At 42.1% G+C, this 25,515-nt stretch overlaps 2 protein-coding genes across 2 annotated transcripts in view; one reads left to right on the top strand and one right to left on the bottom strand.

The window, feature by feature from the left end:
- The window catches only part of spidr (scaffold protein involved in DNA repair), a 39,373-nt gene extending 17,725 nt beyond the window's left edge, over positions 1-21,648 (top strand). Inside the window, exons 11-20 of the mRNA XM_075483231.1 lie at positions 10,168-10,326; positions 12,537-12,624; positions 13,644-13,784; positions 13,878-13,937; positions 14,447-14,645; positions 15,894-16,088; positions 17,174-17,267; positions 17,350-17,464; positions 20,822-20,878; positions 21,443-21,648. Coding sequence (XP_075339346.1) covers positions 10,168-10,326; positions 12,537-12,624; positions 13,644-13,784; positions 13,878-13,937; positions 14,447-14,645; positions 15,894-16,088; positions 17,174-17,267; positions 17,350-17,464; positions 20,822-20,878; positions 21,443-21,556 — 1,222 coding nt within the window. The 3' untranslated portion in view covers positions 21,557-21,648. The remainder of the gene's footprint in view (positions 1-10,167; positions 10,327-12,536; positions 12,625-13,643; positions 13,785-13,877; positions 13,938-14,446; positions 14,646-15,893; positions 16,089-17,173; positions 17,268-17,349; positions 17,465-20,821; positions 20,879-21,442) is intronic.
- A 323-nt stretch (positions 21,649-21,971) lies between these two features.
- Positions 21,972-23,421, bottom strand: cebpd (CCAAT enhancer binding protein delta). Its single transcript, XM_075483232.1, has one exon. The coding sequence runs from the start codon at positions 23,188-23,190 to the stop codon at positions 22,291-22,293; it is 900 nt and encodes a 299-aa protein (XP_075339347.1). The 5' UTR covers positions 23,191-23,421; the 3' UTR covers positions 21,972-22,290.
- Between the last annotated feature and the right edge of the window lie 2,094 nt (positions 23,422-25,515).

Here is a 25,515-nt window from a genome sequence, read left to right as displayed (position 1 = left end):
CCGGAGTTCCCCTTTAATATATAAGTAAGGAATGGTTGCCTTTGGGTGGGATCGTCGACAAAAAATTCAGATTTTCGGGGCCAGTCGCCCATCGGTCAATGCTGATCATTGATCACATGATGTAATTGATGCCTTGTATTTATAAGTCATTAGCAACAAATGCTTCATATCACTCTTTCAAAGCACCTCAGCCTACTGTTGGTTTGTTTTTTTTGGGGGGGGGGGAACAGCTTGGAGCCTAAAAAATAAAAAAAATTGCATAAGAATTGGAATGAAAACTAAATGAAAACAACGCAATTAAGAAGTTTCCTGGTGGACTACTTATTTTTTCCATTTTGTTGTTATGGGCCAGAAGTCTCAAACCCACCGACCTGTGAAGCAGGGCTGCGAGTAGTCCAGCTGAAAGAAAAAACAAACTAAAGTAAACCTTAAGGCCTATTATACCAGAAGGTAGTTGCTCTTTTACAGCGCTGGATGGGGCATCATTTTGAACTGGTCCTGTTGGTTTCTCCACGACATGTTAACACGTTGTTGTTACATCTTGTCCCTTTTATGCGACTGTGTCCCTATGATCCAGAGATTCTGGTCACTTGCATATGACATCTGATTTCTTGCTGTTGACGTCTCACTGTTGCTTGTAGTGCTAATGTTATCAGGTGAGCTCTTTTGAAAACGGTCTGTCCTTCTAATCGGGCTTTTTCGTGATCACCAATCAATTGATTTAGTGTCAATATTGGCTGATAATTGATAGTGCCCGATCAATCTGACACCTTTATTGTGGATTGTGGACACCGGAGAGGGAACAATATCTGCATGTAGCGCTATAGGGAAAGACAAAGATGGTCTCCCAGAATTGATGCACGGGTTTTGGCGTTGCCCCAAATTTTTACAAAGTGGTTGGTGCCTGATCGTATCTGACACATAGAGGTTTAATTTCTGGTTTCATGTTTGATAACCTGACCTTAGTCCAGGGTATATAAAGATTGAGTGTTGAGTTCAAACCGAGACTGTGGTGAGCGCAGATGGAGGAGGGAATTCTTTTGAAAATGTCAACCCACTCATCATTCTGAAATTCATAACTTAAGTTAGCTTTCTCTCTGAAAGGGCTTGCGACAGCGTGGAGACTATCACATTTTAAAAATGGGGAAATTTACCTCTTTATTGTGACGGTTGGTCTCCAGAAAGCAGAGCCTTAGGAGGTAATCGTGACAATCTTTTGAAGGCAGTGAGAGACGGCTGCGAGAAAGGGGCAAAAGTATCAATGTATAGCTCTGCAAATGATACATTGTCTCTGCTTTGCCACAGCTTGAAGGCATTATCATTCAATGATGGAAGAAAAACAGGGCTGTTGCTGGGGGAGTGAATTGGGATTGTTTAAATTCCACACTCGTGTTTGAACTATTTCCAAATTTGCAGTGTTTGGCTATTATTAACATTGGTACATGGTGGCTCAGAACCATAGGGTACTTTGATTTACTCAAACAGTCACTAAGGCCATACTCAGCATGTGTATGTGACGCCAACAAACAAGTTAGTCTGACCAAAATCAACCAAAATCTTTCTTTCTTAACGCTGCACCAACACACCCAGATGACGTGGCTGGGAGCCTAATTACTCTGCATGTACATGTTCATAAACTCAAACAGGCCGAGGCCCTCTAGGCGTCATCCTCCTCAGTTCCCATCTAGTACACAAAAGAATAAGAAGCCAGTAACAACAAAGAATAACCACGAGGTATAGCATGCATCTGTTGTTAAAACGGTAATAAGTGTATATTATTACAGCTGCAAACCCCTTAAAGCTGCTCTCTATCACACATTTTCTGGGTTTTTTCTGTCAGATGACTGAACTCATCAGAAATTGTGACTCGGATGCAGCTCAAAAAGACGACTTGTCTGCAGGCCGCCCTGATGCTTTTGGCATCTATAGAAGTGTCTCCAATTCAAGCTGGGGCATTTTCATACATGAACACCAGAGACGTTTAAGAGAAAGCGCTGGACATGCCTGCGTTGAAAACAGTTTGATCCAGTCCATTTCTGCTGTTCAGACAAGCACATTAAAGCGAGAAGCTTTCTGCTGGACTTGTTTTCTCCAGGCTGGAAACGCAAGGGAGAAGGTGCGAAGCAACGACTTTGTAGAGCGCACAGGAGTGGATGCCCACGAAGGACTAGTTATGCTGTGGTCACCCATTTAAATTACAGTCTATTGAAAAGGGTCTGATTGACAATTTATTTGCATTTTTTTTCCCCCGCTTTTCAAAAGGTCTCAAATTTGCTTCGCTAATGAATGGAAACCCGGCCTTCGATAAATCGCCCGATAACATTCAGTTACTCATTTAGTCACTCATCAAATGTAAAATCTCATCATCTACCACCAACTGTCTGGACTAAGATGTTACCAAATTTCTCTTATTTTAAATCCTTCATCATGGCTTATTGTTTGAGAAGACGCTGTCAGGAACGGCTCTCCTTGTTTGCTTTACGTCGGCTACAGTGCATTCTTCCATCAGGCTATTGAAGCACACTAAACCCCTTTTTACTGAGCTTTATTTATTTATTTTTTTTAATATTTTTTTTTAATGAGCTCCAATCTTCGATAGAGCTGCACCATATTTAAGAATTGTACTCTCTTTGCAATATTAAAATGCGCAATGTCAGTAATGTAAAAGACTGCATGGACTGTAATAAATTGCAAACTGTTATATTCCCAATGGCTATGAATTCACACTTAGCATGTCGATTATTCATGTTTCCAATCAGATGGACCACTGCTGCCACGTATGTCCAGCGTAAGAAATTTGGTGTTTCATTGCGTAGTAATGATGCTCCCATAGGAAAAATGCAAGACTATAAATGGACTGAAAACCTTGGCTAACCAATTCATATCAGTGTCGTTGAAAAAAAACAAAAAAACAACTACAGTGCGAAAATACAAGGTTCTCTGTATGATGACACTGTTGTTCCACTGGGCTTCACTGTGCAATTACTCCAGTTTTTTCAATCCCGATCACCAAAAAACCAACTGTCTTAGTGACTTTGGCTGTCAGTTTGTTCTGCCAGTTGTTTCAGTTTAATGCAAAAGGGAGTGACGTGTTGTTTTTACAGTATTATTCTTTTAGAATTTCTAAATGATAATAATACATTTATAAGAGGGGGAAAAGCTCAAATTGTGGCCAGAAGCCACGGATATTCTTAAATTCTAGTTATGGTCAAATCTAAATTTACAAGAAATAAGCTGAGAAAAGCAGAGCTCCTGTTCTCAGCAATGTTTGTTCAAAGTCTGGTTGCTCACAGCATAATAACCATATGGTTCAGAGCTAAATTCATAAGTCACAAGCTCTGTATGCTCTATTCAAGTAAAACTTGTTTATGGCCCTGTCACACTGTTGCGTATGGCACTAGCATATGCCAGCGTATGAAAATTATCACTCATACGCTGGTATACGCTGACATACGCTAGGGGAACGTTAGGCATAGGTTGCATACGTTTCAAGCACGCTGGCATACGTTGGGATACGCTGTGGCAGAAATAAATTTTTGAACATGCTCAAAACTTTTGTGCGTATGGTTAATACGCTAAGCATACGCTTGGCATACGCTGAATACGCTAGAGGTACGATATAGGTACGTTACTGATAGGTCGAGAACGCTGGACATAAGTTGCCATACATTGGCATGAAGGTGTACCGTACAGCTAGCGTAGTTATAGCCTCCGCCCGTCTGCAGCCTCAATCTCCGCCAGACGGGCGGAGATGGAGGCGGCAACTGACATATCTGAGCCAACCGACGATTCATGGGAGCAGTCAGGAGGAGGAGTTGGGGATCTTGATCGCTCAGAAGCATGTAACTCATCAGCCGCAGGTGCATCAGGCATTTCAGCAGGTTTGGGTGAGAATGATTCTTGTGTTTTTTTTTGCCTTTTCCTCGACCCAGGGCCCGGGCAAACTACGATTGCTTCTTGCGAGGCATGATCGAGATGAATGTCTCGAGAGATGTTGATAGCGCGTCGTCTACTGCAATAATGAAGCAATGTGGAAAGGCTGCTGATATAGGCGCGTTGAAACGTACGCTGGGCATGCGCAGTTCATATGCTACTCATACGCTAGTCATACGCAGAGTACGCTGGTTATACGTTGTTCATACGCTGGCCATAAGCTACTCATACGCTACTCATAGGTTCAATACGGTAAGTATACGCACAATTCTTTATTTTCAAGGACTTTTCGTGCGTATGAAAATGATATTATTAATTTTCATACGCAACTCATACGCTTCTCTCATACGCAACAGTGTGACAGGGCCATTAGCTTATCCACCACAGGCGTAATAATCGACTTTTTTTGAGTTATGTGTAATATTTTTTTCACATATTCTCTTTTTCCCTCTCTTTGATTTTTAATTCCAAGAATATCTGATCCAAATGTTTGGTTCTTCAGCTGCTGCTGTAAACAACACTGATGAGAGGAGGAAGAGTCAACCCGAGTCAACCCGAGACAGATATAGATAATCATAATTTATTATGGTTATATAGTGAGCCGAATGTTGAAGATGTTTAAGATGCCACAAAACAGTGGGTAGCTATCAAGACCAATGATGGATCACAGTGGATTTGCTGCCATATAAAAGATGCCTTTCACAAAAAATTTTACCATTTTACCATTTTAACACTTAAAATACAAAAGATCATTTTTATTTTAACAGAAGAAATAAGTAAGATTCCTGTGTTACAGAATAGGCTTGGAGGATTATGTGAGCGGTCTTGCTGTAGTTAATGAATCCATGAATGTGCCATTTGGAGCAAATCCATCGAGTTTAGTAGCCTGGCTTTCCCCTGGTTTGTTGTTTTTGTGCTTTGCTGAGTAATAAAAGTATTGGTTTCTCTAAAAGTCGAGGGGCCAGAAGGGGACTCTGCGGTGGAAGGAGGAGAGCTCCGGTCAGCTGACAAACAAACCGACTACGCCAGCAGTGGTTGTAATATGATTCTCTTGCCATGCTGCTTCTATGGCTGATAAACAAACGGCGCCTTCTGACCGGAAACACTGCCCTTCCCTCTGTTTCTCCCCAACTCAGCCAGATTCAGCAGGCTGTGTGTGTAGTGAGAGGATGGAGGTGGGGCAGAGGTTAGGAGGTGATTATATGTAGGTTCAGAATATCTGGTTGATAAACAGTGTAGTTGTCCACAAATGGCAACCTATTTTTAAGTCATTTTTAAGAAAACAAAACCAAAAAAAAAAAAAACTTCCCCTGCTTTCTTTTTACACATTTTAATCTGTCACAATCAGTTTTTGTGCCATCTCTGGTTATATGTTCTGGTTCAAACTGCTGCACAGAAATAACATTTGGTACACTGTGTGGCTTGTAGTACTTTTCCAGGATGCATGTGTTGTCTTCATGGTAGTTTACTTTGCAACCCACTCGCCCCCAATCTGTATAAAGGGAAGGACACTTTGTACCTCTCATGTAGTGTCCCCAGCCTCTCTGACTCACTCCCCTGGTCAACATGCTTATTTGATCCTTTTGTTGTTTAGCCTCTTGTGTTAACACTCAGGGGAGACGGGCCAGTATGATATTTATGCCTGAAAAAGATGTTAAGTTCCCGTAACTTTGAAAAAGAATAAACAAGAAGATTAAGTGTTTGCAGGAAGTGAGGAGAAGCTAGTTTTCTTCTTTTTTTTTTTCTTTTCTTAGTGGTGAAGGAACACAATGTGCTGCAGGGATCCTGTTACAACCGTGTTTATCACTCTGCCTGCACTGATTGGCGGACAACACATAGGAAGGAATCCCGCCTGTCCACCCCCCACCAATGAGACTTCTTTGCTGTATTCTTAATTTGTGGGTCGCTTACTTTAAGTGTTGCCAAGTAATTTGAATGTGCGCTGCCTTGCATGCGCTCACAGTGTGACTGTGTGTGTGTTAAAGGAGTGTGTGTTTGTGTGTTTGCACAGACTCAGTGTATTGTACTTCCTGGAAGAAAACCTGACTTGCCGAGAATTCTGTGATCGCTCACAATAACAAATTCCTGAAAAGAGAGCAGCCACTGTAATAGACTTTTTTGGGAGGGAGCGGGGGGTGTCAGTGTTTTTAACAAGTGGTACTGCGATCAGTTCAAAAGAGGGACTGAGTGGGGAGCTGGTTGTTTTATGTGAAGCTGGTGCACGATGAGTCCCATCACCCTTTTTCATTTCTGTCAGTCAGACGTGATGCTGGTCATGCTGCACGTTTTCAGGTTTTAACATGCTCCTTTGAAAGTGAAAGTTGTGTATTTTCCACCCAAAGAAAACTCCAGTTGCATTTGATTTTTTGGAAAGAAGGTCGGATATTGATCTATTGATCAAACATGGTTGGACGCAATATTGTGAAAACCATGTTGAAAAAGAGTTGCTCCAAAACCCTCCACAGATGTTTGACTATGTTAAGATCTGGTGAGTGTGGTGGCCAACCTCAGTTTTCCAAATCACTGCTGTACTCTTTGTGCCAGTTTTAAACTCTTTAATTCACCCATGTGAAACGGGGAAACAATGGTTACTTAAAATCTATAAATGCTCCTTAGAAGTAACCCTGCCATGCAGTTGTGTACAGAGCAAAGGATCCAATCGAATAGACGTTTTTTTGCTTCGGAGGTTTTCAGGGTAAAATGACCTGGAAATATCTCAGTGGCAGGCGCGATCAGAGCGTCAGTGTATCCTTTATTATCTCCTATCACGTAGGAAACACTGGACCAAACTTTGTGAAAGGAAAGGAGCAAATTGCATCACGCTGTTCCTTGAGATTACAACTTTCAAACTGACGCTCGATTCATTTCATGCTGTCATACAAAGTGTGACTTGTGGACAAATGAGGGCAGAAGGGTGAGTGTGAGCAGCTTAGATAGACAACCTCTTTCAACATCTCTCACTTTTGAAGCTCTCCTTTAGCTATCTAAAATACCTGATGATGAACTGTTTTTATTAGATCTTATTGCACCTGCGCAAACCCACATCCACAGCTTAGTTTTTGTTTGGCTATTCTCTCAGACTACTTGACCAGACCCACCAAGTATTCCTGTGTATCCACCAAAAATGTCACAGAACTGCCTTCATGCTCTACAGTTGGGCTCATGCAGTCGTGGTCAAAGGAGTCTTCGTGTTTCCGTCATATTTTAATCTTTCTTAAACAGGGAAAAGGCGTGACGGACGACTCGTCAATGAAGATGATATTCTTCTGGTGGTCCATTGTCCACTTCTTGTTGACTTTGCACCTCTTTATGCATTGTTCAACATTAGCCCCTTTCACACTGCGACCCGCTACCTTAGCGGGTCCAAATTGCACCTTCGACCCGCGTCGAGCAATGTGAACGCTTGGCGTGTTGGTGACCCGTGTCGCCTGAAGCAGAGTTCAGGGGGCGTTGCCTAGTGGCAGAGCGTCACACGAAACACAGAAAATGCTGGGCGTGTACAATGACGTAGGCACAAGCCATGCGTCGGAGGTAGGGTTAAATACACCTTGAGGACTCGTTTTTGCAATTGTATATGCAGTTCATAGAGATGTTATTTTACGGGGTGTGGATGGTTACAACGTGGGATGCCGCCGAAGAACATATGTGGAGAATACAAGAGCACTATAGTCCCCGAAATGTGGCGGTAAATAACGTCCTCTGCTCGGAGGCTGAGGAGCTCGCGGACCTCCTTGTCTCCCCAGTTGGCCATATAAAAAAATGTCTCGAACTTGTTGTAGGCTAAAACAGAGTAAAACTTGTCCTCACCTGTCGCTGTTGTTCTGAATCAGCTGTCCATTCTGTCTTTTAAACTCCTCACGCCACGCCCACGTCCGACCCGCGTCGATTGCGTTCACATCAAACTCGGCTCGGCAAAAAGTCTAGGGTCCGACGCGGGTCGAAAGGCGAGTCGAGTTGACGCGGCAGTGTGAACGCAACAGAGGACACGCTAAATTCGCGGATTAAACGCGGGTTATTCCTCAGTGTGAAAGGGGCTAGAGTTTCACCTGCTGTCCTGAGTTGTGCATCCCAGAATTAGTTTTTCATTGTTTTAATTTCAAATTCCCACATGACTGCAGTTTTTGTTACAAAATACAAATGCCCCTCCCTCTTCTGAAATAGAAAAAAAAGGTCACACATATTGACATGGACTGATGCACAGATTTCTTTCCTCTTCATTTTTTTTAATGTGGAAAAAAAAAATACTCACATTAATAACCAAAACTCTCACTATTGTGTAAAACTGTTCAAATTGAATGCCAGTTACAACATTAAACTGATGTGGAACTGTCGCTATATTCCAGGTAGCCAATTCTATAGGCTAAATTGGCTTATTGGTCACCCTGGTAACCATTAAACTGGTGGAGGAGCCGTTATGGTCGTGTAAGTCTATCCTGAGTCGTGTATCAGATGGAAATACAATACAGTAAGAAAAGCCTGTCTCGATTACTGTTGAGCAGTTCGCTCAAACGCTGGATGTTGTTGGCTTGTTGTGATTTCATCCCGGTGCAAGTTGTAAACTTGTTGTGAGCTGTGTCGACACGTGTGTACACGTCAGTTGGAGTGCTTGTTTAAATGAAGCACACTGCAGCTCGCTGCCAGCTTTTTTTTCTCTCAAGGGAAGAAAGAATTATGTGGACACAAGCCCTTAATCAATTATGACCATATTTTGTTACAGTAACATAGTGGTCACAGTAGTTCATTCTAGGTCTGGACAGTTGCGGTAGGTGTCGTATTTATGTCTTAAAACAATGTGAAAATAGTTTTCTTTCGGTAATTACACTTTTCTGGATGTATTTTCATGAGTGAGCGGATGAAATGTACAACTTGTCACTAAGTGACTAGTCCTTTCGGTGATAAATACCAATCCTGTTCAAGGGGTGGAGGCTGGTCTACACTTTGAACTTCTGTGCTCGTGTTTACAGCTTCATTACAGGCTCAGTTTTGCGTGTCAAACATGACATATTACGACCAAAAATGGATGCGATGGTTTTGGGATTGTGAATTAAGTAAACAGCTGAGAATAAGCTTGGTTAAAACATTGGCTTATACCACCGAAAGTCATGCCAGGAATGTTATTTAGATATCTATATCTATGTGTCTCACATGGATATAGATCACAGACAAACACAGACAGACCCCTCGTTTAGCCCAATCAGGTGGCCGAAAACAACCTCAAAACTTTCCCAGTGTTTGGGATGTGCAAATGCATGGTGGACAGTCCTCCTTCTTCTTAGATGTTTTTTTCTTCTTGCTCCTCCTCCTCCTCTTTCTCTGGCTGTTGCTTGTCTAACCAGGGGATATGAACTCCACTGTTTACTCTCAGGGCTTGTACAGGGCTGTGTCTGGGCTTGACTTACTGATACTGGAGCCTGTAGCAGTTCAGGCTTTTAGCTCGCTGGGAGCAGCAGAGCGCAGGAATATACAACCCTTCCCTGCCTCACAACTTTGTAGGCCAAAGGTCTTTTCTGTCAGCAGCTGCCTGTCAAACCAGACACTGACATTAACGCTCACACATGACAGGACTAAGCCTTAATCGTAACGGTCCAACTGCCAGCAGTTGTGTTTTATTCCAGTAAATAATGTATTATTTTGATCGAAACAGAATCGTATCAATCTGATTCTGTAAAGCAATGATAAACGCTAAGTCCAGCATGAACACTTAGCTGGTCACTTTATTTCCTTTTCACTGCTCATTGATGAATGCATTTACTGCTTGTTATGAATGCTATTGTGTCCATCCTCATTCAGGAAAATGAGCATTTGTTCCCACTGAGTCTGTTCAGTTGCCATGTTTAAACTTTCCATTATTCTGAGAGATTTCAGGACACGACGAGTAAAAGCTTTGCAGTTTTCTGCGTGAAGAATAAATAACGTTATTTTTTCACCAAAGTGTGACATTTTGTGACAAAGTGTGACAAGTGTGACATTTTGATTTTTCTATGTTTGATTTACTTGTTTTAAGAAATCTGGTTATTTGTCTACGGAATTTGGTTTGTGCAATTTTACAAGGATGCAGGCAGCATTCCTTGTTTTCCTGTGATTAACAATATGTCAGGAAAGGCAGTAAGGAAGAAGACCTCTGCTTGTATACATAGATATGAGCAAATATCAATTTAAAGTAGGAAAGTTACGTTTACTTTCACGTTGAAGAAAATTCATGCAACATGTTTATTTGTTTTCCTGTTCTCCAAGGTTATGTGTGCTTGTCCAGGATGGCTACGGGATGTTCAGCGTGGTGCAACTCCAGACCCTGGCCCACAGTGATGAGCTCCGCCAGTACTGCCAGATGTGGCAGGGGAGGACCTGTGTGCTCAGAGGCATTAAAGTCGTGCAGAGGGTCACTCGAGAGAGGTGAGACTCGCTCCCTCCTCTGTGCCCATCCTTTAAAGTAAAGGTAGTTTTTTATCAGAATTGTAGATCATAGCCATCAAATGAAAATCGGCATTTAACCAGAAACACTCTGCTACATGTGGGGTTATATTCTCTTGATCTTTGTCAGGGACGACTGGTCCTGATAAGAAGTGCTGTGAAGTAGCCTCTGAGCCTAGTCCTAAACATCCCATGCATACATATCAGCTTTAGTGCCACTTGTGTTAGCATTCCCCCACAAAGCAAATCATTGAATGCCCTTTTTCTGTCATAAACACCACAATCCGCAACACAATCAGGATGTAATGTTTGCAGGCCCCATGAACCCGATTCTGCTGTTCTACCAGCAGTGCAACTGTGTTTACATGTAAATTGATACTGAAGTGCAAGCTCTGTTTTCCTCGTGAGTTTCCATAGTCAAGATCCCAGATTAGCAGCAGTTAGGAGAACTGACATAGGAACATTCAGAGACCAGCAGGGGGTATGTTTACATCTTTGATATTTTCAATGCCGCTGCCTATAATTTCTCTGGAGGTTATCTGTGGTCAGACAGTGAGGCTATATTCACTGCTTTAAGTAGGAATACACATGTTTGAGTTAAATCAGACATGCACTGAAGTTTCTGAGGGAAATTTTCAACTGGACTTCTAACAATATCCTAAAAATCCACACAAGAGAGAAGTTGTTTGTTGTGTTGGGAAATTTGCTTGATCAATTTCATGTTGAGAGTTCTATGCTTTATAAACTTTGAGCCAAAAATCCAAGATGGAGCTCAGAGGGACAATAAACCCATCTTAAAGTAACCTAATTAGCCATCCTTTGTCAAGTCTCCCAGCCTAACATAAACCCCTGTAAAGCTACAGGAGTTTTTGTGTGTGTGTGTGTGTGTGTGTGTGTGTGTGTGTGTGTGTGTGTGTGTGTGTGTGTGTGTGTGTGTGTGCGCATTGAACAAACAAGACATATCTTGTTAATTAGTGAGTTTTAGAGCATATTTTGGTTTGTTTTTCATCTGCAGAGAGTCTGATTTTTATTATTTTCTTATGCTAAGCTAACATGTAGTTTCATCTTAAACAGACTTATTTGGGAGGGCTTACAGTCATCGTATCTAACTCTCAGGGTGATGTTGAATAAAAGCATTTCCTCAAATGTTGAAATGCATCATAACAAAGTCTTTGAGAGGTGCGAGCTTTCAAAATGATCAGCCTGACGTGCGGTTAGATTAGTGTGGCCTCAATCGTCACTCTGATCTTGACAGGAAGCAGGTTGAACAGTTCTGGATGCATGCCAAATAGATTAAAAGCAAAAGTTGCGCCTACAAGCACTGATCAACAATTTTGCCCTGGACAAAAATAAATGTGTGAATATTGCAAATTATGAACTGTGGCCGCACCTTAGAGTGACTGACTCGGATGTCCTTAAACACAGTGTATACAAGCTTAGGATAAAAATCACAGTGTGTTGAATGAGCTCTGTTAGTTTAACATTAGTCATTCATGAAGAGGCCTAGCTGGACTTGACTGGGCTGTGGAACCAGTTCCACACAAAGAACCACTGTGATTAGAGGCTGACTAACAGGTTGTTAACCACTAGCTGATATGACAGCAACCCCCATGGATGAATAAGTTGCAGTTACTTGAGCTCAACAAGTTCTTAGAAGAGACGGTGAATCAGAATGGAGTTGATACCTGATGTTTTTCCCCTCTTTTTTTTATTTTTTTAAATCTGTATCTCCAGGATCCATTTGACGTCAGTGAAACATCATAAAAGCACAGCAAGTGTGATCTAGTATCAGTCTGTTGTAGCCGGGATCGGAATGTGTTGAGAGAAGCCAAATTTCACAGATTACAAATGGGCACTTTTAATTGGTCGTCTAGCACTTGTCATTTTTCGACCACAATATTATAATTTATGTTGGGTGGGAACTGTCAGTCTATCAGTCTCTCAAGAACCGCTTGTAAAAACTATCTCTGTGCATCTGCTCTGCCAGCCCCAGCATGCTTTCTGTTGATTGTAGGTGATGCAAAAACAAGCTCTGTCCTAACAAATTCTAATGTCGGTGGAAGTGAAACTGGCTGTGAAAGCTCTTGATCTCCTCACTACAGTCCCTTATTCAGTAGTTTCTTCAACTTTCCCCCTCTTCAGTGCCCCTCCTCACTCTCCCTTATTCCCTTTTTTTTGTGTCTCACTTGCAGGCGCTCCAGGCTTTTCAGCCTGATAGACAGCCTGTGGCCCCCTGCAGTGCCTCTCCAAATTCACGGAAACTCACTTAGTATGCCTGATGTAAGTTCTGACAATAGTGAAAATGGTGAATGCCCCTCAATTGATGAAAACTTTATAAGCAAAGGACGGAACTACAGGTTATTTCGTTATCGGTTAAACCGTCGATTGTTTTCTTAATCTTTCATTTGTGTAAAATCTGTGAAAATATACCATCATACTTGTTAATCCAAATGAAATCATACTAAATTGAATTTTCCAAAGTTGGATTAACAGACCCAAGATAATCAGGTTAGAACAAGCAACAAAAGAAACTGCACAAACAAAAAGCACAGAGCTGTAAGGCTGTCCAGTTCTTTGCTCAACATGGCAATTTGACACTCGCTAAATTGTTTGTCAGTTGTTTTGGTGTGTGCCGTGATAGGTTAACAGGAAAAGTCCCTATCACCACATGCTGTAGCAGAGTTGGACATACTTTGGTCAATTAATCGACCTCAAACCCCATCCTCTTGTCAACTCTGTCTGTTGCCGCTCTGCTCTAATAAAATCCGGATTTTATAACCACGGCGTCATCCGACAAAATCATCATTCCAGTAACTTAAAGACGATGCCTGTGCAGTGAATTCGGCTGTATTTACATGTAATATTATCTCCCACAGAGAAAGTTAGAAGTGACAGAATTTCTTTTAGTCTCACACTGTCCTCGTCGTTGCGGCGTCAGACATACTTGCATAAGTCAATAACTCGACTCTGCTCCTATGCGTGTAAACGGTTGCAGTGGCCAAGTCGAGCTGTAATCGTAGCTTGACTCAGCCGTTAAAGCACTGTTTTACCATTTAAATGGGCCGCTGTCCTTGTCCCAGTATACGTTTGTCCGACGCCACAACGCTGTGGACAGTGTGAGGAAACATTCGAAACATTCCACAGGACTGAGTTAAAAGCTGAACATAACATATTCGAGAGGCACTTTGTCTTTGAACTTTTTCTCCTTTTTTTTTTTTCGCAACTATGAAAATAATCTAATTTAAGAATCCAGATATTCTCTTCAGCATGCAGAACTCAGAGGTGTTCTGTGTTCACAGGAAAGCAGACCTCCAGGTCCAGCTCCGAGTTTCTGCTACCTGCTGTCGGGTCAGCAGAGCTCAGTTGAGCCCACTGAAGGGCCGACTCCGTCCCCGCTCTACCTTCACCCCACTAACCGAACCCTACGAGACATACTGCAGGTGTGTACTTTCTCACCACGCACACACACAAATTTGCAGCATCACCTTGTCTGCTACGGTTTAATTTGAAACTTTTTTTTTTTCCTCCTGCAGGGTGAGATGAAAACATGCCGCTGCAGTTTTATTGCTGCCGTTTTATACAAGAGAATTCAGGTATTTCTGCTGTCATTCGTACCACAAAAATCTTTGATTTAATCTCTCTTTAACCGAGAGAAAAGAGTAAATATTAGGCCTCCTAATCTCCTCATTCATCTTGTTGAGATCATTTAAACTAACAAACTGATAAGCCTGAGTTCTGACGTAAAGGGCAGTGTTCCTATTGCTCTGTGTATGAGGCCCTGCTGTTCTTCATCATTGATTAGTCAGACCTTTAAACTTTGACCAAGATGAGATAACAGCTCAGATCAAAGCGGTGGACTTTGCTACGCACTCACACCACGTTTGAATATTGCACTAGTAAACCAGCATTGTGTGCAGCTTCTTAGATCAGTAATCTTGTCAAAGCAGTTTTTTTAAGATTACTCAGACACATGACAGTTTTCATCTAATTTCTGTCTTGTAGCTTTTGTCATTTTTCCTTTTAAATGGTCTTTTTCTAGGTCATTGTGTTTCCAAGTAAATGTTCTGCTTTCTGCTTTCGTCGGCCTCTGTCTTCATTTCAGAGCACCGATGTAGGCCAGGGTGAGATGTGGTTGGTGCTGACAGACCCTAGTCTTCAGGAGGAGCCGCCTGAGAGGCCATGCAGGCGAACAGTGACGCTGTGTGTGAACACTTCCTGTGTGCTCATTTCCTCCGTCCTCGAAGCACTGAATTCCCCCGCTGTTTGCCACATGACGTTCAGAGATGCCATCAGAGAAAGCGGTAGAGCTTTGCTGTGACCATTGAAGTGTTATGTGTTTCACCTCATAGGATTGTCACCCTGTGTGTTTTGTTAAACTGCCACATGAATGTGTTAGGAGCTTTTTTTTTTTTTTTTTTTACTGCTGTAGCTGGTTTAGGTGGAATTTGTACTTTATATAAGGTCCAGCAGCTCCCAGCTGAGGGTTTGAGCCCCACCCAAGGGTTACAGAGTAAAGCACTTATGAGATGATTAATCTTGAAGGAAGTAAGAATAAAAGAAAAGAAAAAAAATTTGCTTTTCTCCAAACCGTCGAAACCTTTTTGCAAAGACAGAGTATATCGGGACAATAAATGTGAGCTCTCTGCAGCTTTTTGTTTTTAACTTTCAGCTTGCCAGCGAACCTCATCACACGTCGGTGTGAACACCATTGTTAAGCTCATTACATGGAAACTGCAGCACAATTCCATAGTAAATGAGAAACTTTACACCGGCTCATGCACAAAAAAATTTAATTGAAAAACTAACTTAATAAAAAGGCTTTGGACTAATGAATTTTCCAGTGATGGAGTTGGCTGGCAACTTCTCTCAGATGGGGAGCCTTGATGCAATTTGCAAAAGGGCTGCTCCAAGCGGCTGAAATCTGTTTACGTTTGACCAGAGTCGATAGCAAAATTCTAGCCACGTTTTGGAAACCTTAAGGAAGCTGGTGCTGCTCCCCGGATATTCAGTGTCTTGTGCAACTCCTCATTTCCCCAATTCTTTGCGAAAAGCAAAGTCGGCATGGACCACAGAGCCTTAATAGCCACATTAATGGGAAATAATCCAAGCTGAAAGAAACAATTCGCATTTATAAACACTGCAGTATGAAAATGGACTGTGACTTAGTTAGCAGTTGATGAGCTGCATGAAATAAACATATAGTAAGCTCATTGAATCAGGATAAAACCTTAAAGCTTTTGTCCATTTCATGTCCATGTCTCTTAGAGGAGTTCCACACACATCAATGTGTGTCTGCAGGTTTTAGAGAGAGCTGCTGTATATGTTTAAAGAGCTAAAGAAAGTCTTTGTTAGTCCAGAGGGAGCTGGGATTAATTTGATTAAGTGAAGTCTCTTGAGTCAAGTTGTTCTGTTGTTGTACTGCTACATCTGTTAAACAGGTCGACTGCTTCCTCTATCACCACTTCTTAACATGACTTCCGGTTTGAGGATAAGCAGTTGTTCATATATCCTTTGTAGTAAAATTTCCTTTTCTATATTTCCATATTTAGGTGGCCTCTTCTGTGTAGAGCAGTCCGTTGTTGAGGTGTGCTTTGTTGAGCCTGAGGTGCTTATTGACTCCACAAACAGGGCAGACTCCCTCTCCCAGTCTCTGACCGAGCCCCAGGTGAGGACCCTGCCTCGGCCTGTGAGACTGGATCCCCTGACTGTGGAGACCACGCCCAACTCTCTGTGCACTCTCTCAGGTCTGTCTCTGCTTTTCACACACTCTGGTGGTTTTCCATGTGATTCTACAGAGCAGGCTGAAAGTTTTGTCTCTCTCAGGGGAAGAAAACCATTTGCTTTTTATATGTAAAAGTTTACAGCACAACAAGAGACTTTGATGTTTCTTCCAGGCACTGTTTTCTGCTGTTTCTTATTTAGTCAGTGTCATCAAGCTGCTTTTGTTTGGGACTGTATGAAATAAAAACACATGAGGAATTGTTGGATTTATGTCCTCTTCAGTGTCATTGGGCAGTAAAAAGAACAAGCTCGTTCCCCATGAAGCTTTCTCTTGAGGGCGGTTTAATGATGTGACAAAGAGTTACAGTTAGAAGGCACATTTTCTATAATTCCTTTCATCTTTTTTTTTCCCCTTTGTCTTATTTTAGTTACAAGCACATTTGCTTTGTGTGCCATTTTAAGATTTTCTTAATTTCACCAACATTGGTCATTTGCCACCAAATGTAGTCGCTCAAAGATGAATAAACTTCCCAGTTTTGGGTGTGTTAAAATTAGTTAAATCAAATTTATTCTTGTGAATCTTTTCTTTTTTTTCTAATTATGTTAATGCTGTGTAAAAACGGATGATAATCTGCATCTGCTGACTTCAGATCACATTTAGGGGCAGAGATCAAGCTGTGAACCCTGTTGGCTCTGTCCTCTCTCACCGTAGATGTTTGATCAGGTGGCTGTGTGAAAATAAAACAAACCCTTTTCGACACAAACCCTTAGTTCACTTTTAGTGCGCAAATCATGCTTTCTGGAATTGACCGGTGTGAGCACGAAAGTACAAGAAGTTATTATCTGGCTTAAATCCAGTCTCTTGTTTGAGGTCCCATGTTTGCATTTGTAGGGGAGCAACTGTGGTCGTCAAGTGAGATGGTGTTTAGACAAGGAGTACATCTCTGCTGCATTAATCACAGCAATCTCTGATAAATATGACCGGGATGCGTTTATCTCACGACACACCGTCACAAACGTATACAGACAGAAACCAATATGTAGATCATTTATCAGCATTTCCTCTTTCTTTTAGCTGCTTTTTTTATAAATGGATTCCTGTCTGCAGGGGTTATAGTTGGTGTGGATGAGAACACGGCGTATTCTTGGCCTGCCTGCAATCTCTGTGGAAGTGACAATTTAAAGCTGTCTCCCGAAAGACCGTAAGTTATGGTTATTTGTGGGGGAAAAGAAAGTCACCACGGCAGCTCCTAACATCGTGTTTTAATTATGTACTTTCCACAGTCAGCAATTCCACTGTGATTCCTGTAAATCGGCGGTGGACAAGCCGGACACAAAGGTCCAGCTGGAAGTGTTCCTCAAATCTTCCTCGTTAAGTAGCTGCACTGTGAAGGTTAAGGTGAGAACATTACAAATCCCGCACGGCATCGGCTTCAAATATCAAACTGGTTCAGAGCTATTTGAGTATTGCATAGTGTTTAAAGTAGTAACTCATCATTTTGGGAAGTATCGATGAGAAGATCAATCCCTACAAGGAAAAATAAGCCAGTAAGCTCTGCTTAAAAGCAGGAAACTGATCAACTTGCTCCATGTAAAAAGTAACTTAAACAACTAGCTCACTTTGAAATGAATTTGATCTCAATCTCAGTGTCCATGCAAACCTGATTTGTAAAAACTAAAACTTAAGCTTTGTATTTAGTTTGGTGTCATACAGTTTATTTTCCTGGACCAGTAAAGGCTTTTCTAATTACCTGCCAAGCTGTTTTACATGAAATGGCAGGTAAACGAACTCTGTGACCCCACCAAGGTTAAAAATAAGGCTGCTGTGAGAAAGCTCTGTTCAGGCCTTTCACAAGAGCTGTTCAACATAAGCGATATGTTTCAAGGCTCAAAAAATGTTGAATGTTTTCTTTTGCATGCTGTAAACTTAAGTTACTGTTTGGCATATTTAATTGAATTCAATGATGTTGAACCATTGATGTACGGGGCCTTGAATTAGATGCAGAAAGTGCCCTTGTGTGTCATTTTTTTACAGTCAAACATTGCATCGGTTTCAAAAGCCATATTTCTTTGACTAATCCTTGAATTTTTTATGGACATTTTAATGAAAATTTGTAATTAGATTTTCAGGAATTATTGTGAAATACAGCCAGGAAGCAAGAGCAGGTATAATATACTTCAGTATTTGACCATTTTGAACACTCCTCGACAGATAATTTTGCATGTCGGTTTATGCACTTATTACAGAAACTAGATCTAAAGTGTTAATAGGTCTGCACGCCACATGTGGTCCGAGCTAAGTTTCTGCTCATATGTGACTGATATGATTTTTTTTTAGGCCAGCAGAAAACCGGCAAGACGCTGGACTTAGTAAGCTTTGAGGCGGGGGGATAATTCCTGTATCTAGTGTTGCTTTGTTTTTTGCGTATGCGGATCGGTTCAGGTTCATGCTGAATTCTGATATTGGCCACATCAAAAAGAATAATGTGACCAGGCCGACAAGAAATTGGATCTGAGCAGTAAATCGGAATTGAGCATTGAGGCCTGCAGTGTAAACGTAGTCTCAGTAAACCTTAAAAATTTTAGATGGGTAAATGTTACACTGGAAAAAGTCGTCCCAATTTCCAGTTTTATGCTAAGCTAATTGTCTCAGATGTCATATTATCAAATACACCCAACAGTGGTAACGATCCTCTCTTCCAACTCCCAGCAAGTAGGCAGATGAAATAAAACAAAAAACAGAGTGCAATTGTGTGCAAATCTCATAAACAAACATGTTATTCAAAATAGAACAACGGAAACATATTAGCTCTTCATGAATTTACCGACGGCAACGCGTCTCAATAAAGTTGGAACAAGGGAAACTAAAGGCTGGAGAAGTAAGTGGTGCTGAAAAGAAACATCTTGAGGAACATGTTGCAACTAATTGGGTTAATCGGCAACGGCTCAGTAACATGATTGGGTCTAAAAAGCACCTCAGAGAGGCAGAGTCTCAGCAATCTGAAAAAACGCCTGCATCTCTGATGATATGGGGCTACAGATCTCTTCCTCACTTGGAAAAGCTCCATCCATCCTGAAAGGTATATACAGGTTTTAGAGCAACACACACTCCCATCCAGATGACGTTTTTTCAGGGGGGACCTTGCATAGTTTAGCAAGACAGTACTGAACCATATACTGCTTCTGTTACATTAGCCGCTTTCGGACAGACCGTTCTAAGAACGCAGTTATCAGAACTGTCCTACTCGAATTTCGTTCTGATAACTATCACTGTTTCAGTCTGCATTCGCACATGAGTCGGGACCAGGTCAAACGGCTAACGGCTAACGTAACACGTCAGTGACGTGTTACGTTAGCCGTTTAGCGCCACATTCAACAACAAAACAAAACAAAACAAAAACCGGTAAAAGTAAGGAGAGAAGAAAAAACACCACCAAGAAGCTAATATGGAGAGCGGGGAGGCCACCGTGTTCATGGTCTGCCTGATGGTGATATTAATCATGGACGATCACATCAGGCGTCTAATATTGAGGCTGGAAGAGCTCACAGAGAGAGTCAGGAGACGAAGGATCGAGCGCAGGCCATACCTTTTCATTTCATGAAGTAAGAAAGGAGAGCAGAGCGCCGCAGACAAAGGAGACAACGTGTCAGTTTAACTTATTAAACACCCGCCTGTTCTGTCTGTGTCGTATGAGTAAACATTTCAGCCGTGATAGCATGACATGGGGCGTAGCTACCAACCACCACACACCTCCGTCAGATGCGTTCTATAGAACCATGAAAAGACCCGACCTCGGAGAAGGAGCTGAAGTGGTTATAGGAACTGAGGGAGAAAGCCCCGAGTTCCTGTATGTCCAAATGCGGGAGAAAATGGCATGGCAAAGACATGGCTTCATAGTAGAAGAGTCTGGGTGCTGGACTGGCCTCCCTGCGGCCCAGAACTTTCACCAACTGAAAACATTTGGAACACCATGAAATGCAATATATGTCAAAGACCTGAATTGCTGAAATTCTATATGAGACAAAAATGAGACAACATTGCTCTCCCAAAGGTCCAGCAACTGTTCTCTTCAGTTCCCAGTCGTTTGCAGGCTGTTGTTTGAAGAAGAGGGGATGCTATACGGTGGTAAACAGGGCCCTGCACTCTAACATTCTGTTGTGATATGTAGCAGCTGTCAAATTGAAGATAAGCCAACACTTTTCATGCAACAGAAAAATGTCTCACTTTTTGAACATTTGACATGCTTTCATGCTCTGTTGTGAATAAGATATTTGTTTAAGAGATTCACAGATCATTGCATTATGTTTCTGTTTACATTGTCCAAAATGTATTTGGAACTGGGGTTTTCAAAGAACAGAGGGTGAAGTGATCAATTAGCTTAAACCTTTTGAAAAACGGGCTTCTCTGAATGATCTTTGACTGAGACACTGAATCATCTTACACTCTCTGCTCCACGAATGAGTCCACCTCATAAAGATACTGCACACTTAAAAGGTTGGAGAAATGATAATGCACGCCTGTATGAAGGTATTTTACGACCGAAAAAACTTGGCATTGCTGTAATCAAAAATCTATGTGAGCCAGACTGATAAAGTTATCAATGTTCTGATCAGCCTGCTCATATTCCAACCCCCTCCAGCTGTTGCTCACCAGAGCCGCAAAGTCTGTTTGTGTAGCATTTGTTTTTCATTTACAACACCAAGGTGATAATTAAAAAGACATTACTGGCTCCATGTGTTTTAATCTCCCCGACAGCTGCAGCAACAGACAGTCATGTCTGTACTGAACGCCTCAGCTCTGGAAGGTGACGAGGTGAGTTAACTTATCAAGCTGTTACATAACTGTGGGCTCAACTAGGGTGCATTGATCTTCTGTCCATGTGCTGAAGTCATGTGTTCATGTCACTGTGATTAAGGGGGGGGGGCATAATGATACAAGGAATGTATTTAGTCTGTGTGTGTGTGTGTGTGTGTGTGTGTGTGTGTGTGTGTGTGTGTGTGTGTGTGCATGCATGCAGTGTTAATGCTGTGGTATTCTTGCTAATTCCTTACATAACCTGTAGGCGCTGGAGCTATTCTTAATCAAATGCATTGTAGTTTTTTGTTCTTTTCTTTTCTTTTTTTTCCCCCATGCGTGTAGGTTAATTCTTAATCCCCAGAATTACTTCTGACCAGTGTGAGACGGGTAAAGAGTATGAGAGTGCATTCAGATCAAATGTCATCAGATTTGAGAACAGTAGCTTTTTCTTGTTGAAAGAGGGATTAAGTCATACTCAATGCAAATGGTTTGAAAACATAGAAATGTTCTAAACAAGGTCAATAAAGTATGACTTTTTTTTTTTTTTTTTTTTGGATGAATTGCCTGATTCCTTTCCAGGGTTATGATGTGGAGAGTGTCCTGGGAAAAGAGGTGGGTCCCATCACTGTGTACGTCCGAGTCGTCACCAGGAAGCCTGCCCCCTGGATCGGCCTGGAGGAGATATGCCTGTGAGGCTTCAGCTGGCTCCAAGGCTCAGCCCTCTGGGCCTTGGTCTGAGCCAGTTTTCTCCTCCTCTGAAGGCCCCACTGACAGCTCCAAGCTGCACTGAAGAAGACAAGGTCTTGTTTATGTTAATGATATGTGATCCTGTGCAGCAGGAGTTGACAGCCCAAGGGTAGACGAATGGCATGCGGTCTGTAAAAATCCACCCACGTGCTTCATTATCTGGGATGTGACTCTCAGAGCAGGGCTTTTAACTCCCTTTTTCAACCCATCTACCTCTATATATATATATGAAATTACTGATGCTGTGTAAATAAATGTCTTATTTTTTGCTGACTTTGCTTTCCATTTCCTGTTGCACTTCTTGTGTGAAGTTGTTCCCTCCACACCACTTGACATGCAAAGACTACTCACAACCAGACAGTTCTGCACTTTTTCAGTGACTTTATTATAATTCCATAAACAGAATGTTTAAGGTTTCATACAAACTATATAAAAGATCATGCTCTGGCTCTTATACAAAGTTTGGAATTATAAAACATGTACCATATCAGGTATACCATCATGTAAATGCAGTGGTAAAATAATTTAATACAGACAAAATCCCACATAAAATATGGCAGCAACAACATATTTTCCAGTGCCATTATGGTAAGCTTAAAATACATCTGGTACAGATGGTAAAAACAAGTGTCTGTTGAGGTATGTCTCCTAAAAGCTCAGTTCATAGAAGATTGAATCTGTCACCGCCTCTCTAAGCTCGTGGAGCCCGCAAAGGTGGAGTTGGGCATTTGCTTGAAGAAATCTCTGAGCCCGGTGAGCTCTCTGGTGAGCTGCTCGATGGTTTTGTGAAGCTTGTCGTTATCAGCGTTCAGTTCCAGCATTTTCTGCTGCATCTCCATGTTGCGCCTCTTGGCTTTGTCCCTGCTTTTCCTCACTGCAATGTTATTCCTCTCTCGCCTCTGTCGATACTCCATGCTGAACCTGTCCACCGACTTCTTCCCCTTCTCCCTGCCGATTTTCCTGGGGGAAGATTTGGCGGAGCTGACAGCTGACACGGGCTCTGGGGTTGTCGGGGGTGTCGGCTGCCCCATCGGGAGGCTGACGGAGGTCTGGGCGCAGGTCTCAATCTGGGAAGGCAGGGATGAAGACATGTCGCTGTCACTCCAGTCGGGCTCCTGCTTGATGGGCGCGCTGAACCCCCCCTTTTCCAGCATGCTGTCCAGCTTCCTCTCTGCGGTGTATGTGGATGACAGTTGCAGCTGTTGCTGCTGCTGCTGCATGCCGCCGGGCAGCACGGAGCTCTGCATGTTGAAGAAATCTGCCTTCTCCTGCTTCACAGTGTTGAACAGGTCAAGGAAGAGCTCGTCGTTGCACAGCTCCAGGTTTGGCACAGATGTCATGGACTCGATGTACTGGCTGAAGTCGATGGCACTCTCGTCGTCGTACATGGCAGGGGTGGTGTTCAGCTCCACCATGGTGTTGTCCTCGCCCGCGCCATCGACCCTGGTGCCCGGCTTGCAGACCCCCTGCTGCGCGCCGCCCACCTTGGTGCTCTCATAGAAGTTAGCAGGCTCCATCGCCCAACTCATGTTGCATTGTGGAGACACGCAGTGAGAGTCCAGGCTGTATATGTCACACATGAACCCTGGCTATTCGTCCACGTGGTTAAGAGAGAAAAAAAAAACTTGTTAATAAGTAACCCACAGGTGTAACGGTCTGTTTCTAGGTAACCTCGCAGTTTTGACTCCTGCGCAGGCGCCTCTGTCCCTTCTTAACAGCTAGTTCAGTCTGTTTCCCTGGGCTGTGATTGTCAGGGTCCTGTCACCGTCAACACTTAGAGTTATCACTTCTCTGGAGCAGCAGCGAGTTTCGCGGAGAGCTTTGTATCGTTCCCTCCGCTGACGTCACACACGCCGCCCTCTCACGAGCCAGTCATGTCTAAAAGGAGGTCACGTGGTGTCAGTTAACTTCACATTTGAGGGGGGGAGGGCGTGTCGCTCTTGCCACCCACTTTTTTTACTATGATTCTATGAATGGTTCGCAGTTGTTTACATACTGCAGGCTGTGCTCTGGCTCTTTGGGACCATCATTAATTTATCGCCAGGAACACGAGCAATTGACTCCTACAAGTGACCGTATTCAGATGCTTTACAAGGAAAATAAACATTACACAAACGATAGATATACAAGTTCCATATTAAGATCAGAGTTTTAACAGAGTGCCAAAAAACCCCAAACTTGCCAACCCATAAATGTGAAAAGTTCATGTTGGTATTAAATTATATTTAGTCATTATAGTAGTACATCATTTATCATGCATATTGTGCATCATATTTCAAAATTAAATATTTACTTCTGTTTTGAATGGCTTCATTTATAACAACTATACCTTTTTTCCTAAACTGTTTTGCAGTTTTAAAGGGACGGAGCTGCCAAAATGTTTTGGAGTGAGGATACAAAGTGGTTTCCGATAGAAATGCTCCAATTTTGTGACTAGATACAACATCTGCAGAAGATGCGTTCGGTTCCGCAGTCAAACAAATATAATTCCATTTAAACTTTTAAGATACATTTTTTTAATGTTTTGGTATGGCGCATTTGCAGGTATTGAATACAAAGTGTCAGATATTAAACAGTGATACGGCATGTTTCTGGTAATCTTTTATTAGCAGTGGTGTCTTTAAGAGGTTCCCTTAAATCACACATGTACTGACACTTCTCGGAAATGTTTCCCATGTTTTCCACTTAAGAAGTTTGCAGTACTCTTCCTCTCTCGCGCTCTTCTCCCACTTGGAAATTGCACCACTTGGTGGACGGGGTGTGTGCCTACAACATATTTCTGCAAATATTTGATGGGAGTAAATAGGTAGTCTTCTGGTTATGTGTGTACACCACATGCATATGCATCGAGACAGATAAAAGACCTGACCTCCTGCGCTGAGGGTGGTTCTGTGGTTTGGGTTCACTTGTCTCCTTGGAGGGAGTACTCCTTACATGCAAGTAAAAATTGTTCTGCAGGAGGGCTTTTATCCTGTGACAAAGCATTTCTGTCCTGAAAGATGTCAAAATCTAGTCCTCCGAAGGCCTCAAACTTCAAACCATTTGAACGCGTAGGGGAAGATTTTGAGCCAGCATAAAACAAAATGTTTTTTTTTTTAAATCCACCAAATTATGGAGTGAGAGGAATGATGCTCCACCCCTCCAGAAGTTTTCATTTGACCTCCCGAATTAATGCAAAGTCACATCCAAGCTGCTCCAGCAGCACAAGGTGACATGTCCCACAGATAATTTCATCAAGGTTCTGCACCTTCATGGAGCGTTTCACCTTTATAATACATGAACGACCACAGAACCATTTGAGGAATGATTCTCTGATATAACTGTATTACCTAAACTGCCTCTTAGTTGAGTGAGAATAGCAGCTCATTCAAGTATGGCACTACTGTATAACAAAAATGATAAAAGTGACACCGGATATGAGTTAGTACAGTAAAAAGAATTAGCTTAAAGTAAACAGGCATTATAAAAGCAAACTATAGAAAGTGGCTTAAAGTAATTTCTGCTTCTCTCACTTCTTACTTGAATTTTCTATCTGCCCCTTCGGTTTTTACAATGTTCGGTAACTTTACATTTTCATGTCTTGTTTACTCTTCATACTTCAAACTTCTTACTTATTCATACTCTGAATTTTCAGAGTTGTGGAAAAAAAAAAAAAAAAAGAAGTAAAAGTTGGACCAAACCAAACCTACTCGCGGGGGTATAAAAGCATTCAAAGCCTCGTGCAGGAAACGCACATCACTTTTAGGATATCAGAAATAAAAACACCAATATTCTATATCTATATTATATCTACTACTTGATTATTCAAAGTAGTCGTATTTGTTCCATTAAAGTGACAGGAGCAGAAACTCATCAGGAATCCCCTCTCAAATAACGGAGTCGTTCCGGAAAGAGTAGAACAATTC

The sequence above is a fragment of the Odontesthes bonariensis genome, chromosome 14 (genome assembly GCF_027942865.1).
Source record: "Odontesthes bonariensis isolate fOdoBon6 chromosome 14, fOdoBon6.hap1, whole genome shotgun sequence".
NCBI classification, from domain to species: domain Eukaryota; kingdom Metazoa; phylum Chordata; class Actinopteri; order Atheriniformes; family Atherinopsidae; genus Odontesthes; species Odontesthes bonariensis.
Note: the sequence above shows the minus strand (reverse complement) of the source record. Positions and strands in the feature narration are given on the sequence as shown.

Excerpts from the sequence above, each read along its gene's own strand:
- cebpd (XM_075483232.1), bottom strand. The coding sequence starts at position 23,190 with ATGTGTGACATATACAGCCTGGACTCTCACTGCGTGTCTCCACAATGC.